The sequence below is a fragment of the Pan troglodytes genome, chromosome 20, assembly GCF_028858775.2.
Source record: "Pan troglodytes isolate AG18354 chromosome 20, NHGRI_mPanTro3-v2.0_pri, whole genome shotgun sequence".
NCBI lineage: Eukaryota > Metazoa > Chordata > Mammalia > Primates > Hominidae > Pan > Pan troglodytes.
Genome location: NC_072418.2, coordinates 22570614 through 22591513, shown reverse-complemented (window position 1 = coordinate 22591513; position 20900 = coordinate 22570614). Strand labels below are relative to the sequence as shown.

The following is a 20900-nucleotide window of genomic DNA, read 5'->3' as shown; positions in this document are numbered from 1 at the left end:
ACCCGCCTCGGCCTCCCAAAGTGCTGGGATTACAGGCGTGAGCCAAAGTGCCCAGTGTGTTCCTCTGTTTAATTAGATAGTTTAAGTGTATAAAATCGTACATATACATGTATGTTGATTTTATATTTTGTTAATTTACTGAGTGTATTTATTAGTTTAGACGGGTTTTAATGTACTGTTTAAGGTTTTTCAAATATAAGATTGTATGATCTACAAACAGCAACATTTTATTTTTCTTCAATTTCAATGGCTATTTTTATTTCTTTGACTAATTCTTCTGCCACACACTTCCAGTGCTACATTAAAATAGAACCAGACAATGGGCACAATATAGTTTTGTACTAGTGTCTGAATTTGATGGAGCAAACACCTTTTCAAGTTTTCATAAACTGATTTTAGAAGGTAAAGATCTTCTTAGGGTGATGAGATGCCCTCTGAATTTGTAGTGATGAGGGGTTTTAGCTTGGTCACAAGGTTGCTGGGTCTGCACTATAGTCCACCTTTAGCTGGCTTGTTAGAGGGGGTTGGGGAGTTGAAATCTTCATTTTAGTTTTGGACAGACTAAATATCCTTCAGGACTTTGCTCTGTAGGGCAGACACTAGGGCATGTTTTGGCAGTCAGGTCTGCATATGGTGGGCCTTGTATCAGGATGTGGATGAGTATGGCTTTCAGTGAGTACCAGAGAGCATTTCCTCAGGTTAACTGTGTGGGTTTCTATATAGGCAGAACTGACCTTAAGCTGTGGCTCAGGTAACTGAAAGTGAGTCATTGAACCACTTCAGGTACCGTAGTAAAGGCCAAGGTCTGCAGGCCTGCCTACATGGCTGTAAATGGGCCACTTCCTCCAGGTCTCCGAAATGGCAGGACCTCTGCCAGACTGTGCCTGGGAGGAGTTTGGGATGGTTACAGAGTAAGTTCAGAACTCTCAGTGTATAGTAAGGTGTGAGGACCACTTGAAGGCTTTGCCACATTCTTCACATTTCTAGGGTTTCTCCCCAGTATGAATTATCTCATGTCTACTAAGGCTTGAGGGTGAAATAAAGGCTTTGCCACATTTATCACACTTGTATGGTTTGTTTCTCTCCAGAATGAATTTTCTTATGTGAAGAAAGGGTTGCAGAATGGTTAAAAGCTTTGCCACATTCTCTACATCTATAAGGTTTCTCTCCAGTATGAAGTATCTTATGTGTAGTAAGGTGTGTGGATAGGTGAAAAGCTTTGCCACATTCTTCACATTTATAGGGTTTCTCTCTAGTATGAATTTTCTTATGTTTAATAAGGGTTGAGGACTGGTTAAAAGCTTTGCCACATTCTTCACATTTGTAGGGTTTTTCTCCAGTATGAATTTTCTTATGTTTAGTAAGGGATGAGGATTGGTTAAAAGCTTTGCCACATTCTTCACATTTGTAGGGTTTCTCTCCAGTATGAATTTTCTTATGTTTAGTAAGGGATGAGGACTGGTTAAAAGCTTTGCCACATTCTTCACATTTGTAGGGTTTCTTTCCAGTATGAATGATCTCATGTTTACTAAGGGTTGAGGATGCAACAAAGGCTTTGCCACATTCTTCACATTTGTAGGGTTTCTCTCCAGTATGACTTCTCTTATGTGAACTAAGGGTAGAGGAGTACTTAAAGGCTTTGCCACATTCTTCACATTTGTAGGGCTTCTCTCCAGTATGAACTCTCTTATGTCTAGTTAGGACTGAGGACCAAATGAAGGCTTTGCCACATTCTTCACATTTGTAATGTTTCTTTCCCATATGAATGAACTCATGTCTACTAAGGGTTGAGGATGCAATAAAGGCTTTGCCACATTTATTACACTTGTATGGTTTCTCTCCAGTATGAATTCTCTTATGTGTAGTAAGGATACGGGAGTACTTAAAGGCTTTGCCACATTCTTCACAAACGTAGGGCTTCTCTCCAGTATGAATTTTCTTATGTTTAGTAAGTGTTGAAGATTGGTTAAAAGCTTTGCCACATTCTTCACATTTGTAGGGTTTCTCTCCAGTATGAATTTTCTTATGTTTAGTAAGTGTCGAGGATTGGTTAAAAGCTTTGCCACATTCTTCACATTTGTAGGGTTTCTTTCCAGTATGAATGATCTCATGTTTACTAAGGGTTGAGGATGCAATAAAGGCTTTGTCACATTTATCACACTTGTATGGTTTCTCTCCAGTATGAATTCTCTTATGTGTATTAAGGGCAGAGGAGTACTTAAAGGCTTTGCCACATTCTTCACAAATGTAGGGTTTCTCTCCAGTATGAATTTTCTTATGTGTTATAAGGGTTGAGAACTGGTTAAAAGCTTTGCCACATTCTATGCATTTGAAAGGTTTTTTTTCAGTATGTCTTATATTATGTCTGTTTGAATTTGAAAATTTATGAAAGACTTTCCCATATTTATCACATTGAAATACTTTGCTCTGGGTAGTTGTACTACATTGGTTAAGTCCATTATAACCTCCTGTGTGCACCTTACACTCATCCACACTTTCACACCTTTTTATTAACTGTAAATTTCCATGTCCACGTTTTTCATATCTTCTCAGTATCACTTTTTGGAAAGAATCTTTTATGTTCTGCTCTGGCCAAAGGTCTTGGGCAAAATGAGAACATATAACTGAAAGAAACAATAAAAACACATTACTTCAATTGCTAGACTCAGATAAATATACTTTACAAATCTAACCTATAAAATTATACAAACTACATAACTAAGATGACATAGTAAAATACCACAAGCTGTAATGTCTTCCTGAACATATAAATGTAACAAAAACATACAAACCAAAATGGCACAAATGTAACTGGTAAGGCAGGTAAATTTAACTCCATCTCAAAAACAAACAATTGAAAAACAATTAATATTTTGAAGATGTCTTTACTGCTCAATTTAATCTACAGATTTAATGCAATGTTTTTCAAATGACTCATTGCATTTTCAAAGAAATAAAAACAACAAATTTAAAAGTATATGGAATCCAGACAGACAATAAAGTACCCAGCAATCTTCAAAAACAGGAACAATGTTAGAGGCAATACCATTTCTGATCTCAAAACACATAAAAAAGCTACAGAATTAAAATAATTTGGTATGAGTATAAAGGTGAAAAAGTAGACTAATAAAACAGAATGCAGCACATATATTACATTAACTTTCACATAATTATTGTAGCATTGTTACTGCAAGCCAATAGGTAAAAGTAATCCAAATTTGTGTCACCAAATCATTCAGTAGACACAAAAGTACAGGAATTATCACTCAGTTTTCAAAAAGCAGAAAATACTGTAACAACTATTAAGATAAATATTGATGACATTATGCAAAATAAAATGGCCCAGCTGCAAAAAGACAGAGATTGGATGAGATATATAAAGCAGTTATACTCTTAGAAACAGAAAACAGAGTGGTGTTTGAAAAGAACCACAAAATACAAAGAATTGGTAGTTATTTACTGTGTATTGAGATTTAGCTTTGCAAGATAAAAAACACTCTAGTGATATGTTGCATAACAATGTCAATATAATAAGACCAAACTGAATATTTGGAAATATATATATATTTTGAGATGGAGTCTCACTCTGTCTCCCAGGCTGGAGTGCCTCCTGGGTTCTAGTGATTCCCCTGCCTCAACCTCCTGAGTAGCTGGTACTACAGGCATGGGCCACCATGCCTGGCTAATTTTTTGTATTTTAGTAGAGATGGGATTTCACCATGTTGGCCAGATGGTCTCGATCTCCTGACCTCGGGATCCACCCACCTCGGCCTCCCAAAGTGCTGGGATAACAGGCGTGCACCTGTAGATACACCATATAAAATAATTTTTATATCAATAACAAACTGGAAAATATAGAGGCATAGTTTTTATTCAATTGAAGTTGTTATGAGATTAAAATATATTGTTTTAACTTTAAGATGTATGTAATCTCCAGTTTTTGAGATGATTACAAAGATATTATTTATACGAAGTATGCAAAAGAAAGTAAAATATAATCAAAGCATGCCAGTACAAAATTAAATGAAAATTAAGTAAGTAAAACAGGAAATGAGAAAAATATAACTACTAGAAACACATAAAACAATAACAATATTAGTGGTAATAACAACTTCATTTCTTTAACCAATCATTTTAAATATAGATTAAACTACTAAATAAAATGAAATGTAATCATAGGACTTTGGAAGGTCAAGATGGGCTGATCACTTGATCCCAAAAGTTCAAGATCAGCCTGGGCAACATGGCAAACCTCTGTCTCTACAAAAAATACAAATAAGCTGGTTGACAGAGTGAGACACTATCTCAGAAATAAATGAGGCTGGGTGCAGTGGCTCATGCTAGTAATACCAACACTTTGGGAGGCTGAGGCAGGAAGATCACCTGAATTCAGGAGTTCAAGACAAGCCTGGCCATCACAGTGAAATCCCGTCTCTACTGAAATTACAAAAAATTAGCTGGGCATGGTGGCATGCACCTGTAATCCCAGCTACTCAGGAGGCTGAGGCAGGAGAATCACTTGAAACTGGGAGGTGAAGGTTGCAGTGAGCTGAGATCATGCCACTGCACTCCAGCCTGGGCAACAAGAGTGAAACTCCATCTCAAAGACAAACCAAATAAAATAAATAAATAAATAAATAAAAACATAAATATATATATAAATAAAATTATATAAAGAAAAAGATATAGAATGCCTAAGTGGTTTTTTTTAAAAAGCATATAGTATGCTGCCTACAAGGGACTTACTTTAGCATTGAGTCAAATAGGCAGAAAGTAACAGAATGAAAAAAATGTATATTCCATGAAAATAGTAACCACAATTGAGTAAGGTGGTCGTAATTATATTGGACATAATATGCTTTAAATCAAGTACTTCTACAAGACAAAAACTGATATTATATTGTGGGCAGCAAGCCACCCAGGTGCCGAGGCAGGAGACCGAGGACATGAGCTGTTCCAGCATAATAAAATATAAGATAAGAATAGTTATACCAGATATAGATCTTAGATATGATTATATATATCATTAATCATTAGTTGGTAGCAATTACTTTTTATTCCAATATTATAATAATCCTTGATCTATAATCACAACCTAGGAAAAGCCAGGCCATACAGAGATAGAAGCTGAGGGGACATAGTGAGAAGTGACCAGAAGACAAGAGTGCGAGCCTTCTGTTATGCCCAGACAAGGCCACCAGAGGGCTCCTTGGTCTAGCGGTAATGCCAGTGTCTGGGAAGATGCCCGTTGCCTAGCAGACCACGGTCTAGCAGTAGCCTCAGTGTCAAGGAAAAACACCTGCTACTTAGCGGACCGGGAAAGGGAGTCTCCCTTTCCCTGGGGGAGTTTAGAGAAGACTCTACTCCTCCACCTCTTGTGGAGGGCCTGACATCAGTCAGGCCTGCCTGCAGTTATCCGGAGGCCTAACCATCTCCCTGTGATGCTGTGCTTCAGTGGTCACGCTCCTAGTCCGCTTTCAGGTTCCATCCTGTACACCTGGCTCTGCCTTTTAGACAAGAGTAGCAAAATTAGTGAAAGTACTAAAAGTCTCTGATATGCAGAAATAATGGCATAGGCTGTCTCTCTCTCTCCCTCTCTCTCTCTGCCTTGGCTGCCAGGCAGGGAAGGGCCCCCTGTCCAGTGGACACGTGACCCACGTGACCTTACCTATCACTGGAGATGACTCACACTCTTTATCATGCCCCTTTTGCTTTGTATTCAATAAATAACACCGCAGCCAGACATTCGGGGCCACTATCGGTCTCCGCGTCTTGGTGGTAGTGGTCCCCGGGCCCAGCTGTCTTTTATCTCTTTGTCTTGTGTCTTTATTTCTACAATCTCTTATCTCTGCACACAGGGAGAAAAACCCACTAATCCTGTGGGGCTGGTGCCTACATTATATGATGGTAAAGTGAGTTGATTTAGCAGGAATGTATAACTAAAATATTTATCTATCTATATGTATATGTGTACATAACATCAGAGCTCCAAAATATATAAAGCAAATATTGATAAAAGTGAAGCGAGATATACATAGCAACATAATGATTGTAGACATCAAGACCCAGTTTGCAATAATAGAAAATTCAGGTAAAAAATAACAACCAAAAAACTTAGACAACATTATAGACTATTTTGATTCTTTTGCATATAGAGAAATACTTGAGAGTGCATAATTTATAAAGAAAAATTGTTTATTTGGCTCACAGCTTGGCAGAGTGTATAAGAAGTGTGTGCCAGCATCTGCTTCTGGTGAGGATTTCAGAAAGCTTAAAATGAAGGTGGAAGGTAAAGAGTAACTGGACATATTATATGGTAAGAGACTGAGCAAGTATGAGGTGAAGAAGCCACGTTCTTTTAATGAACCAGCTCTTATTTGAATTGATAGAGTGTAAACTTTTTGGTTACCGAGAGGATGTACCAAGCCATTCATGAGAAATTTGCCCCCAATGACCCAAACGTGTCCCACCAGGTCCCACAGCCAACATTGAGGATTTATATTGCAGCATGAGATTTGGACAACATAGACATCCAAACCATATTATAGACCAACTAGGCTTCACAGACACACACAAAACTCTCCAGTCAAAACCAAGATAATACACAATATTCTTATTTGCATCTGGTATATTCTGTTAGGACACATAACAAGTTTTATTAAATTTAAAAATACTGATTGGGTGCCATGGCTCTTGCCTATAATCCTAACACTTTGGTAGATCCATTGGTGTCAAAAGTTTGAGACCAGCCTGGGAAACATAGTGAGATCCTAACACTACAAAAAAGCAAACAATTAGCCTTACATGGTAGTGCATGTCTACAGTCCTACCTACTCAAAAAACTGAGGTGAAAGAACAATCACTTGAGCCCAGGAGGTTGAGGCTACAATAAGCTAAAATTCTGCCACTGCACTGCAGCCTGGGTGACAGTAAGATCTTGTCTCAAAACAATAACAACAAATCAATTTAAAAACACTAAAATTATGCACTGGGTGTTTTCTAATAAAACCTGAATAAAACTAGAAATTAAAAAGCAAAAGTCAAACTGGCAAATTCAAAAATATGTGAATATGAAACACACTCTTCAATATATTCTTGCTCAGGGGTCAAAAATTTCATTTTTCAAAGATATCAATACAACCTACAGTTAAAAGCTACAGTAACATAAACAATATGATACTGACACAAACATAAACAGATGAAAGAACAGAATAGAGAGCTCAGAAATGAACCATTTTGTATATGATCAAATGATTTTCCACAAAGTTGCCATGTTTACAAAATAGAGAAAAATAATCTCTTCAAGAACTGATTATCAACACTGATAAAGTTGGCTTATTTTCTTGAATGATACAAAAACATATTTTAAATAAACTACTTAGACATAAAAATACAGAAATGGAAAAAAGTATTCATAAATCTATATCCAAAACATGTTAACACAGGCCAGGTGCAGTGTCTCAAGCCTGTAATCCTAGCAACTGGGGAGGGTGAGGTGGGCAGATACCTGAGGTCAGAAGTTCGAGACTAGCCTGGCCAACATGGTAAAACACCATCTCTACTAAAAATACAAAAATTAGCTTGGCGATGTGGCATGCACATGTAATCCCAGCTACTTGGGAGGCTGAGGTACGAGAATTGCTTGAACCAGAAGGCAGAGGTTGCAGAGAGCTGAGATTGCACCACTGCACTTTAGCCTGGGCAGCAAAGCAAATCCATGTTTATTGTAATCAGTATTCACAAAAGCCAATAGGCTGAAGCACCCTAGATGTCTCTTGACTTATAAACATATTAAAAAATGTAACATATACATACAATGGAATATTATTCCATCTTAAAGAGAATAATCTTGTCACCTTTTTAGATGAACCTTGTGAATATTATGTCACCTGAATTAATCCAGTAACAAAATTATGGATACTGTATGATTCCACTTATGAGATATCTTAAGTAGTCAAAATCATAAAAACAGAAAGTAGAAGGCTTGTCTCTCAAGGTATGGAGAGAGGGTAAAATGAGCAGTTGTTACTTAATGGACATTGAATTTAAGTTTTACAAGATGTTAAGTTTCTAGAAGTCTTTTGCATAACAACGTGAATATACTTAACATGCCTGAAATGAACAGCTTTTTTTGAGATAGGGTCTCACTCTGTCACCCAAGCTGGAGTGTAGTGGCACAATTTTGACTCCCTTCAATCTCCCAAGTAGTTGGGACCACAGCTGCACACCACCATGCCTGGCTATTATTAAATTTTTTTCATAGAGAGGGGTCTCCATATGTTGCCCAGGCTGTTCTCAAACTTTTGGGCTCCAGGGATCCTCTTGGCTTCACCTCCCAAAATCCTGGGATTACACATGAGCACCACAACCACACCTGGCCCTGAAATATAAACTTCAATAAATTTAAGATGGTAAATTTTATGTTATGTGTTTTTAAAACAATGTTTTTAAAGAAAAACTGAAAAAAATACAGAATTATAAATCTTTTTGAAAATTACCTTCAAATCACAAAAGTGTTTCTTTCACAAAAAGAAATATACATTAATCATTAAACACATGGTGAAAATAAGACTATCTCCATGACTCTCACTTAGACAAGATAAAACTACCATCTAAAATCAGCTAATATAAGCCATAACTAAAATTGGAGTCATATTTATAGATATACACATATACATATATAATCTGATTGATAGACATGCATAATTTATCTCTTAATTAAACCTCAAATTGACTTAAAGTGTACCAAGAGAATTACAAATTGCCTAAAATTATAATACATAAGTAAAACCAAAAAACACAAGAAACTAATGTTAAGACACCTACAATGAGGCTGGGTGCAGTGGCTCACACCTGTAATCTTAGCACTTTGGGAGGCTGAGGCACGAACCACAATCCCTTGAACCCCGGAGGCAGAGGTTGCAGTGAGGCAAGATCACGCCACTGCGCTCCAGCCTGTGCGACAGAGTGAGACTCTGTCTCGGAAAAAAAAAAAACCCTACACTGAGAAAACACACTAATATGGAACTTTGAAACAATAATAGAAATGTTTCCTCATAAAATCTAGTATGCAACATTGATGTATCACAAAAAAAATAATTGTCAGGCTGGGTGCAGTGGCTCATGTCTGTTATCTCAGCACTTTGGGAGGCCAAGGCGAGTGGATCACCTGAGGTCAGGAGTTCAAGACCTGCCTGGCCAATGTAGTGAAGCCCCGTCTCTACTAATAATACAAAATTTAGCTGGGTGTGGGGACACATGCCTGTAATCCCATCTACTTGGGAGACTGAGGCACGAGAATGGCTTGAACCTGGAGGTGGAGGTTGCAGTGAGCCAAGACCGCACCACTGCACACTAGCCTGGATGACAGAGATTGACTCCATCAAAAAAAAAAAAAAAAAAAATTCTAGGTAACTGCAATATTTAGCTTTTAGTTTGTACTCATGAAGTGCAGGTATTTTGAATCATTGGTATGCACTGTATGGCAGTAAAATTTCAGAGAATATGCCGTATAATTATAAATAGAAGATTCTAATAAGAAACTTAATAAATTAGCATTTAAAAGAACCTAGAGTTACTTTTGTTTTAAATATATGCTATTCTTACACAAAATGAAACTGCTGTAATCCAATTTTAGAAGCAAAGAGTAGTCTTACATTTTTAAATAAAGAAAATATATATTTTGCAGAATAGGGTTAGACCCTCTGATATGTAAAACAAATATTAGAAAATAAAGTATATTATTATTTAGATATAGGCTAAAGTAAGTAGATGAAAATCCTTTAATTCCTTTTTGCCTGCAGCAAACTGAAATTTACAAGTAACTATTTTCGTAAATATGGAGTGCCTACTAATTATCTAATTTACTTGAGGCATACCATGCAAATTCTAGCATATTGTCCTAAATATCTGAATCTCAAATTACAGACAAATTTGAAGTAGAAAATAGAAAGTAAAAATCTACAGGGAGAGTGACATCAGTAAGATGAAAAGATTAAAAGTGCCCTATTTTCATATCCCCTTACAGCAAAAAAGATCTCAACCATCCTTGACAAACATGCCTTTGTGAGAAAACCAGGCATTATGGTTCACAACTGTAATGACAGCTCCATGGTACATTAAGGTTTGAGAACTGCTTCAGGTCAGGATTTTGAGACCAGCCTGGATTATGGAGCAAGATGACATCTCCAAAATAAGTGCCTCTAACAGAAATTTGAGATCCAGGGAGGGAGTTGTGAAATGCAGTTAAAGCTGAAGATTGAGAAGTGTTCTATTCAGAAGGGAGGCCCTCATGCAGGTGGGAAACTACAGGACCCCTGTTCTTGGCTACAGCCCAGGATAGAGTTCAGCCAACTTGGTCTCACTGAGAATTCTGAACTTACTCTGTAACCATCCCAAACTCATCCCAGCCACAGTCTGGGAGAGGTCGTGCCATTCCAGAGACTTGAATAAAGGCATCCATGTACAGCCATGTAGGCAGGCCTACAGACCTTCGCTTTTACTGTGTTCCCTGAAGCAAATCAATGATTCAATTTCAGTTGCCTGAACCACAGTTTATGGTCAGTTCTGTCTACATAGAAATCCACACAGTTGGGCCAGGCGGGGTGCCTCATGCCTGTAATTCCAGCACTTTGGGAGGCTGAGGCAGGTGGATCGCCTGAGGTCAGGAGTTGGGAGACCAGCCTGACCAATATGGAGAAACCCCTTCTCTACTAAAAATACAAAATCACCCGGGTGTGGTGGCACATGCCTGTAATTCCAGCTACTTGGGAGGCTGAGGCAGGAGAATCTCTTGAACCCAGGAGGTGGAGGTTGCAGTGAGCCTAGATTGCACCATTGCACTTCAGCCTGGGCAACAGGAATGAAACCCCGCCTCAAAAAAAGAGAAAAAAAAAAAAAGAAAGAAAAAAAGAAACCCACACAGTTACCTGAGGAAATGCTTCAAAAATCGGTTTATGAAAACTTGAAGAGGTGTTTGCTCCATCATATTCAGACACCAATACAAAACTATATTGTGTCCATTGGCAATACATCTATTTGAATGTAGCACTAGAAGTATGTGACAGAAAATTATTCACAGAACTAAAAAAAATCCAGCTGGGTGCGGTGGCTCACGGCTGTAATCCCAGCACTTTGGGAGGCAGAGATGGGCGGATCATCTAAGGTCAGGAGTTTCAGACCAGCCTTACCAACATGGTGAAACCTCATCTCTACTAAAAAATTACAAAAAATTAGCCAGGCATTGTGGCAAACACCTGTAATCCAAGCTACTCTGGAGGCTGAGGCAGGACAATTGCTTGAACCCAGGAAGCAAAGGTTGCAGTGAGCCGAAATCATGCCATTGCACTCCAGCCTGGGCAACAAGACTGAAATCCCACCAAAAAACAGGAAGGAAGGAAGGAAGGAAGGAAGGAAGGAAGGAAGGGAGGGAGGGAGGGAGGGAGGGGACAGTTCCAAGATGGCCAAATAGGAACAGCTGCAGTCAACAGCTCCCAGTGTGAGCGACACAGAAGACGGATGATTTCTGCATCTCCAACTGAGGTACCGGGTTCATCTCACTGGGAATTGTCGGACAAGGGGTGCAGGACAATGGGTGCAGCACACCAAGTGTGAGCCGAAGCAGGGCGAGGCATCACCTCACCTGGGAAGTGCAAGGGATCAGGGAATTCTCTTTCCTAGCCAAGGAAAGGGGTGACAGACAGCACCTGGAAAATTGGGTCACTCCCACCCTAATACTGCACTTTTCTGACAGTCTTAGCAAATGGCACACCAGGAGATTATATCCCATGCCTGGCTCAGAGGGTCCTACACCCTCATTGCTAGCACAGCAGTCTGAGATCAAACTTTAAGGCACCAGCGAGGCTGGGGGAGGGGCGCCTGCCATTGCTGAGGCTTGAGTAGGTAAACAAAGCAGCCAGGAAGCTCGAACTGCGTGGAGCCCACCACAGCTCAAGGAGGCCTGCCTGCCTCTGTAGACTCCACCTCTGGGGGCAGGGCATAGCCGAACAAAATTGCAGGAGAAACCTCTGACAGCTTGGAAGACAGTAGTGGTTCTCCCAGCATGGAGCTTGAGATCTGAGAACAAACAGACTGCCTATTCAAGTGGGTCCCTGACCCCTGAGTAGCCTAACTGGAAGGCACCCCCAAGTAGGAGCAGATTGACACCTCATACGGCCGGGTACCCCTCTGAGATGAAACTTCCAGAGGAATGATCTCTGGAGCAGCAACATTTGCTGTTCACCAATATTCGCTGTTCTGCAGCCTCCGCTGCTGATACCCTGGCAAACAGGGTCTGGAGTGGACCTCCAGCAAACTCCAACGGACCTGCAGCTGAGGGTCCTGACTGTTAGAAGGAAAACTAACAAACAGAAAGGACATCCACACCAAAACCCCATCTGTATGTCACCATCATCAAAGACCAAAGGTAGATAAAACCACAAAGATGGGGAAAAACAGAGCAGAAAAACTGAAAATTATAAAAATCAGAGTGCCTCTCCCCCTCCAAAGGAACACAGCTCCTCACCAGCAACGGAACAAAGCTGAATGGAGAATGACTTTGATGAGTTAAGAGAAGGCTTCAGACGATCAAACTTCTCCAAGCTAAAGGAGGAAGTTCGAACCCATGGCAAAGAAGTTAAAAACCTTGAAAAAAGATTAGACGAATGGCTAACTAAAGGAACCAATGCAGAGAAGTCCTTAAAGGACCTGATGGAGCTGAAAACCATGGCACGAGAACTATGTGACAAATGCATAAGCATCAGTAGCTGATTTGATCAACTGGAAGAAAGGGTATCAGTGATGGATGATCAAATGAATGAAATGAAGCGAGAAGAGAAGTTTAGAGAAAAAAGAATAAAAAGAAATGAACAAAGCCTCCAAGAAATATGAGACTATGTGAAAAGACCAAATCTACATCTGATTAGTGTACCTGAAAGTGATGGGGAGAATGGAACCAAGCTGGAAAACACTCTGCAGGATATTATCCAGGAGAACTTCCCCAATCTAGCAAGGCAGCCCAACATTCAAATTCAGGAAATACAGAGAATGCCACAAAGATACTCCTCAAGAAGAGCAACTCCAAGACACATAATTGTCAGATTCACCAAAGTTGAAATGAAGGAAAAAAGGGCAGCCAGAGAGAAAGGTCAGGTTACCCACAAAGGGAAGCCCATCAAACTAACAGCTGACCTCTCGGCAGAAACTCTACAAGCCAGAAGAGAGTGGGGGCCAATATTCAACATTCTTAAAGAAAAGAATTTTTAACCCAGAATTTCATACCCAGCCAAACTAAGCTTCATCAGTGAAGGAGAAATAAAATCCTTTACAGACAAGCAAATGCTGAGAGATTTTGTCACCACCAGGCCTGCTCTACAAGAGCTCCTGAAGGAAGCACTAAACATGGAAAGGAACAACTGGTACCAGCCACTGCAAAAACATGCCAAATAGTAAAGACCATCGAGGCTAAGAAGAAACTGCATCAACTAATGAGCAAAAATAACCAGCTAACATCATAATGACAGGATCAAACTCACACATAACAATATTAACCTTAAATGTCAATGGGCTAAATGCTCCAATTAAAAGACAAAGACTGGCAAATTGGATAGAGTCAAGACCCATCAGTGTGCTGTATTCAGGAAACCCATCTCACATGCAGAGACACACATAGGCTCAAAATAAAGGGATGGAGGAAGATCTACCAAGCAAATGGAAAACAAAAAAAGGCAGCGGTTGCAATCCTAGTCTCTGATAAAACAGACTTTAAACCAACAAAGATCAAAAGAGACAAAGAAGGCCATTACATAATGGTAAAGGGATCAATTCAACAAGAAGAGCTAACTATCCTAAATATATATGCACCCAATACAGGAGCACCCAGATTCATAAAGCAAGTCCTTAGAGACTTACAAAGAGACTTAAGACTCCCACACAGTAATAATGGGAGACTTTAACACCCCATTATCAACATTAGACAGATCAATGAGACAAAAAGTTAACGAGGATATCCAGGAATTGAACTCAGCTCTGCACCAAGCAGACCTAACAGACATCCACAGAACTCTCCACCCCAAATCAACAGAATATACATTCTTCTCAGCACCACACTGCACTTATTCCAAAATTGACCACATAGTTGGAAGTAAAGCACTCCTCAGCAAATGTAGAAGAACAGAAATTATAACAAACTGCCTCTCAGACCACAGTGCAATCAAACTAGAACTCAGGATTAAGAAACTCACTCAAAACCGCTCAACTACACGGAAACTGAACAACCTGCTCCTGAATGACTACTGGGTACATAATGAAATGAAGGCAGAAATAAACATGTTCTTTGAAACCAATGAGAACAAAGACAAAACATACCAGAATCTCTGGGACACATTTAAAGCAGTGTGTAGAGGGAAATTTATAGCACTAAATGCCCACAAGAGAAAGCAGGAAAGATCTAAAATTGACACCCTAACATCACAATTAAAAGAACTAGAGAAGCAAGAGCAAACACATTCAAAAGCTAGAAGAAGGCAAGAAATAACTAAGATCAGAGCAGAACTGAAGGAGATAGAGACACAAAAAAACTCTTCAAAAAATCAATGAATCCAGGAGCTGGTTTTTTGAAAAGATCAACAAAATTGATAGACCGCTAGCAAGACTAATGAAGAAAAGAGAGAAGAATCAAATAGACGCAATAAAAAATGATAAAGGGGATATCACCACCCATCCCACAGAAATACAAACTACCATCAGAGAATACCATAAACACCTCTACGCAAATAAACTAGAAAATCTAGAAGAAATGGATAAATTCCTCAACACATACACCCTCCCAAGACTAAACCAGGAAGAACTTGAATCTCTGAACAGACCAATAACAGGCTCTGAAATTGAGGCAATAATAGCTTGCCAACCAAAAAAAGTCCAGGACCAGATGGATTCACAGCTGAATTCTACCAGAGGTACAAGGAGGAACTGGTACCATTCCTTCTAAAACTATCCCAATCAATAGAAAAAGAGGGAATCCTCCCTAACTCATTTTATGAGGCCAGCATCATCCTGATACCAAAGCCTGGCAGAGACACAACAAAAAAAGAGAATTTTAGACCAATATCCCTGATGAACATCGATGCAAAAATCCTCAATAAGCTGGCAAACCGAATCCAGCAACACATCAAAAAGCTTATCCACCATGATCAAGTGGGCTTCATCCCTGGGATGCCAGGCTGGTTCAACATACACAAATCAATAAACATAATCCAGCATATAAACAGAACCAACAACAAAAACCACATGATTATCTCAATAGCTGCGGAAAAGGCCTTTGACAAAATTCAACAGCCCTTCATGCTAAAAACTCTCAATAAATTAGGTATTGATGGGATGTATCTCAAAATAATAAGAGCTATTTATGACAAACCCACAGCCAATATCATACTGAATGGGCAAAAACTGGAAGCATTCCCTTTGAAAACTGGCACAAGACAGGGATGCCCTCTCTCACCAATCCTACTCAACATAGTGTTGGAAGTTCCAGCCAGGGCAATCAGGCAGGAGAAGGAAATAAAGGGTATTCAATTAGGAAAAGAGGAAGTCAAATTGTCACTGTTTGCAGATGACATGATCGTATATCTAGAAAACCCCATTGTCTCAGCCCAAAATCTCAAGCTGATAAGCAACTTCAGCAAAGTCTCAGGATACAAAATCAATGTGCAAAAATCACAAGCATTCTTATACACCAATAACAGACAAACACAGAGCCAAATCATGAGTGAACTCCCATTCACAATTGCTTCAAAGAGAATAAAATACCTAGGAATCCAACTTAAAAGGGATGTGAAGGATCTTTTCAAGGAGAACTACAAACCACTGCTCAACAAAATAAAAGAGGATACAAACACATGGAAGAACATTCCATGCTCATGGGTAGGAAGAATCAATATCATGAAAATGGCCATACTGCCCAAGGTAATTTATAGATTCAATGCCATCCCCATCAAGCTACCAATGACTTTCTTCACAGAATTGGAAAAAACTACTTTAAAGTTCATATGGAACCAAAAAAGAGCCCACATTACCAAGTCAATCCTAAGCCAAAAGAACAAAGCTGGAGGCATCATGCTACCTGACTTCAAACTATACTACAAGGCTACAGTAACCAAAACAGCATGGTACTGGTACCAAAACAGAGATATAGACCAATGGAACAGAACAGAGCCCTCAGAAATAATGCCACACATCTACAACTATCTGATCTTTGACAAACCTGACAAAAACAAGAAATGGGGAAAGGATTCCCTATTTAACAAATGGTGTTGGGAAAACTGGCTAGCCACATGTAGAAAGCTGGAACTGGATCCCTTCCTTACACCTTATACAAAAATTAATTCAAGATGGATTAAAGACTTAAGTGTTAGACCTAAAACCATAAAAACCCTAGAAGAAAACCTAGGCAATACCATTCAGGACATAGGCAGGCAAGGACTTCACATCTAAAACAACAAAAGCAATGGCAACAAAAGCCAAAATTGACAAATGGGATCTAATTAAACTAAAGAGCTTCTGCACAGCAAAAAAAAAACTACCATCAGAGTGAACAGGCAACCTACAAAATGGGAGAAAATTTTTGCAATCTACTCATCTGACAAAGGGCTAATATCCAGAATCTACAAAGAACTCAAACAAATTTACAAGAAAAAAACAACCCCATCAAAAAGTGGGCAAAGGATATTAATAGACACTTCTCAAAAGAAGACATTTATACAGCCAAAAGACACATGAAAAAATGCTCATCATCACTGGCCATCAGAGAAATGCAAATCAAAACCACAATGAGATACCATCTCACTCCAGTTAGAATGGCGATCATTAAAAAGTCAGGAAACAACAGGTGCTGGAGAGGATGTGGAGAAATACGAACACTTTTACACTGTTGGTGGAACTGTAAACTAGTTCAACCATTGTGGAAGTCAGTGTGGCGATTCCTCAGGGATCTAGAACTAGAAATACCATTGGACCCAGCCATCCCATTGCTGGGTATATACCCAAAGGATTATAAATCATGCTGCTATAAAGACACATGCACACGTATGTTTATTGCAGCACTATTCACAATAGCAGAGACTTGGAACCAACCCAAATGTACAACAATGATAGACTGGATTAAGAAAATGTGGCACATATACACCATGGAATAGTATGCAGCCATAAAAAATGATGAGTTCATGTCCTTTGTAGGGACATGGATGAAGCTGGAAACCATCATTCTCAGCAAACTATCGCAAGGACAAAAAACCAAACACTGCATGTTCTCATTCATAGGTGGGAATTGAACAATGAAAACACTTGGACACAGGAAGGAGAACATCACACACTGGGGCCTGTTGTGGGGTGGGGGGATGGGGGAGGGATAGCATTAGGAGATATACCTAATGTAAATGACGACTTAATGGGTGCAGCACACCAACATGGCACATGTATACATGTGTAACAAACCTGCACAATGTGCACATCTACACTAGGACTTAAAGTATAATTAAAAAAAAAGAAAAAAAAGAAAGAAGGAAGGAAGGAAGGAAAGAAAGTCACTGAAATTGAAGAAAAATAAGTAAAAAGTTGCTGTTTGTAGATCATATAATCTCATATTTTAAAAACCATAAACAGTATATTAAAAACTGTCTAGCTAGGCATGGTGGCTCATGCCTGTAATCCCAGCACATTGAAAGGCCAAGGCGGGTGGATCACCTGAGGTCGGGAGTTTGAGACCACTCTGACCAACATGGTGAAACCCCATCTCTACTAAAAATACAAAATTAGCCAGGCGTGGTGGTGGTGAGCTGAGATCGCGCCACTGCACTCCAACCTGGGCAACAAGAGCGAAACTGTCAAAAAATAAAAAAAATTTAAAAAGCTGTCTAAACTAATAAATACACTCAGTAAATAGTAAATTACCAAAATAGAAAATTAACACACAAGTATATGAATGGTTTCATGCACTTAAAAGAAACTATTTGACAAAATAGAGGAAGAAAAATCTTATTTAATGTAGCATTAAAAAAAACTACTGGGAAAAAAATTAACTAAGGAGATAAAAAATCTTTACAATAAAAAAATTAGAAGATCCAAATAAATTTTAAAATATTTTATGTCTATAACTTGAAAGAATAAGTATTATTAAAGTGTCATATTATCCAAAGTAATCTACAGATTCAATAAACTTCCTATCAAAATTGCAGTGGTATTTTTTTCACAGTAATGGAAAATACAATTCTAAAATTTACATGAAACTACAATAAAAGTGTGAATAGCCAAAGCAATCTTGAGGAAAAAGAACAAAGCAGAAGCATATCATATGTATAATTGCAAACTATACTTAAAAACTATGTAGTAATAAAAATAGAATGGACTATAAAGAAAAATGAACAAAAAAATGCAACAGAAACTACTCTCACACATTTTAGACCTGATGCAAAAATAGAACTAAAAAGTAGTTTTAGTTTTTCAAAATCATGCAAATATTTTTGTGTCCCCAAAAGAATGGAAAAGCAGCCAGATTGTGTAATCGCTTATATGCCATCAAGAGGACTGTGGCTCTCACTGAGAACTTGAAGGAAGCTCACCAAAACAAAAGTAGAATCCTTAGAGAATTTAAAAGCATAAAACGGAAGATGTCCCTTTGTGAGAACAAAATTAAAAAACAGAAACAAAAACAAAAAACAGCTGCCCAGGAACTATTTCCTTTGGAACACAGCTTCCCGAATCACATTTTAAGGACTGGCTTTCTCTTTAGCCTTGGGACCTCTTACTGTGTTGTCTGTTGTATTCATTTTCACTCACACCTACCTGAGGGGTTGGCTACCATCTCATGTCTCTTCATAGTCAAAGGTTTTTTTCCTTGCTCCAGATGGGCGATCAGGTCTGGCTTAGAGACAACAATACCTGTTTTGTTAAGAATAAATAACGTGAATCTTGCTCATATTCTCCAATTACAAGCTAGTAATGTGCTCAGCAAAGACGATGTGATAAAATATTCTAGTAAATTAATACCAAAATACAAATTTATAACAGAAATTTATAGATATTTAAACAATACTTTCAAATTTGCCGGGTGCAGTGGCTCACGCCTGTGATCCCAGCAATTTGGGAGGCCAAAGCAGGTGGATCACGAGATCGGGGGAGGCCAAGGCGGGCGGATCACGAAGTCAGGAGTTGGAGACCAGACTGGCCAACATGGTGAAACCCCATCTCTACTAAAAATACAAACATTAGCAGAGCATGGTAACGCATGCCTGTAGTCCCAGCTACTCGGGAGATTGAGTCAGGAGAATTGCTTGAACCTGGGAGTCGGAGGTTGCAGTAAGCCAAGATCATTCCACTGCACTCCAGCCTGGGTGACAGAGCAAGACTCCGTCTCAAAAAAAAAAAAAAAAGGAAAAAGAAAATACTTCCAATTTGTAGGTTTCTTAATTTTACTACCTGGTACCACTGAATCAAAAATTGGTGGTGGCATTTAGATTTTCAGGTGGGGGCTACAATATTTTACGTCAGTAAATTTCTGTAATTACCACTAATTTAGAGTGAAGAATACAGCTCAACTCAGGAATGTGGAAAGATTGGATTAAGATGAAACATCTTGAAGAAATTTTTGTTTTTTTCTCGAGAAGTAATCTTGCTCTGTCATCCAGGCTGGAGTGCAACGGCGCGATCTCGGCTCATTGCAACCTCCGTGTCCTGGGTTCAAGCAATTCTCCTGCCTCACCCTCCCAAGTAGCTGGGATTACAGCCGCATGCCACAACACCTGGCTAATTTTTTGTATTTTTAGTAGAGATGGGGTTTGACCATGTTGGCCAGGCTGGTCTCGAACTCCTCGCCTCAGGCAATCTCCTCCACCATAGCCTCCCAAAGTGCTGGGATTTACAGGCGAGAGGCACTGAAGAAATTCTTTTCTAAATGAACAAATTCTGAAGATTTTCTGGAAAAAATGGATCTGAAACTCCTTTATGCAAAGAATAAATTACTAAAAAACATTCTACAAAAAAGAGAAATAAAACCTTTAGGGTGTATTATGAATTATGTACTCAAGTTATCCTCACCAAGGAAGACCAGGTTACTGTAGTTCTCTAACATCACATTCCTATATAGATTCCGCTGTGCAGTGTCCAGGCAATGCCACTCCTCCAGAGAGAATTCTATGGCCACATCTCTAAATTGCAATGGTCCCTGAAAAACACACACACACATTTTCACCAAGTGGCCATGGGTGGAATTTTTAATTTGACTTCAGGTGAAATGAGAGAGTAAAGAGAAGTGGTTCTGACTTATAGGACTGACTAAAATTATCCAATAAAATAATCTTCAACACAGAAATATTCTCTAATGTATTCTCTGAGAAAAAAAGGGCAGCATTAGATCCACAACATCAGTTCATATATGATATTTTTCTAGATAATAAAGTATAAAATTAAGGGCATGAACATGTACATTTTTGAGTGCTATATTTACATCATACAGAATGAGATGTGAATATGTTTCATATGGAAAAGACATGTTGAGTTAGAAGTCACCTCTCAAATTTTAATATGTACAATAAGCTGAAGACCTTGTTATGCGGGGGTTTTTTCCCAGAAGATCTGGAATGAAGTCTGATTTTTTGAATTTCTAACAAGCTCACCAAAAATGTCAATGTTTTTGGCCCGAGAAGGATATTTTGTCAAACATCCAGTAAGTGGAAGAGCCTGTGTTTTTCCAAGTTTTTGTGGCCTGTAAACAAAGATAACAGCCTTCATTTTCCATAGAAAACTATGTAGAAAAAAAAGAAAAAAGGACAACTGACAGATTAAATGTGATGGTTTATGCAAATCCGCTGGATAAGGATGCTTAATAATGAAGAGAAAAATAATTAACTATA

The 20900-nt window shown here is 38.8% G+C and overlaps 1 protein-coding gene across 3 annotated transcripts in view; it reads right to left on the bottom strand.

Annotated features, from left to right (window-relative positions):
• Window positions 1–225: 225 nt before the first annotated feature.
• Window positions 226–20900, bottom strand: part of ZNF93 (zinc finger protein 93) — a 34383-nt gene continuing 13708 nt past the window's right edge. The window contains exons 1-4 of one of the 3 annotated variants that reach the window (XM_063801426.1): window positions 20664–20752; window positions 20086–20212; window positions 18835–18930; window positions 226–2624 (exon numbers count right to left, since the gene is read on the bottom strand). In XM_063801426.1, coding sequence (XP_063657496.1) covers window positions 1060–2624; window positions 18835–18930; window positions 20086–20119 — 1695 coding nt within the window. In that variant the 5' untranslated portion in view covers window positions 20120–20212; window positions 20664–20752 and the 3' untranslated portion in view covers window positions 226–1059. Of the gene's footprint in view, window positions 2625–18834; window positions 18931–20085; window positions 20213–20663; window positions 20753–20900 lie in introns of those variants that run through there. The other 2 variants (XM_063801427.1, XM_063801425.1) reach the window with 2 other exon arrangements.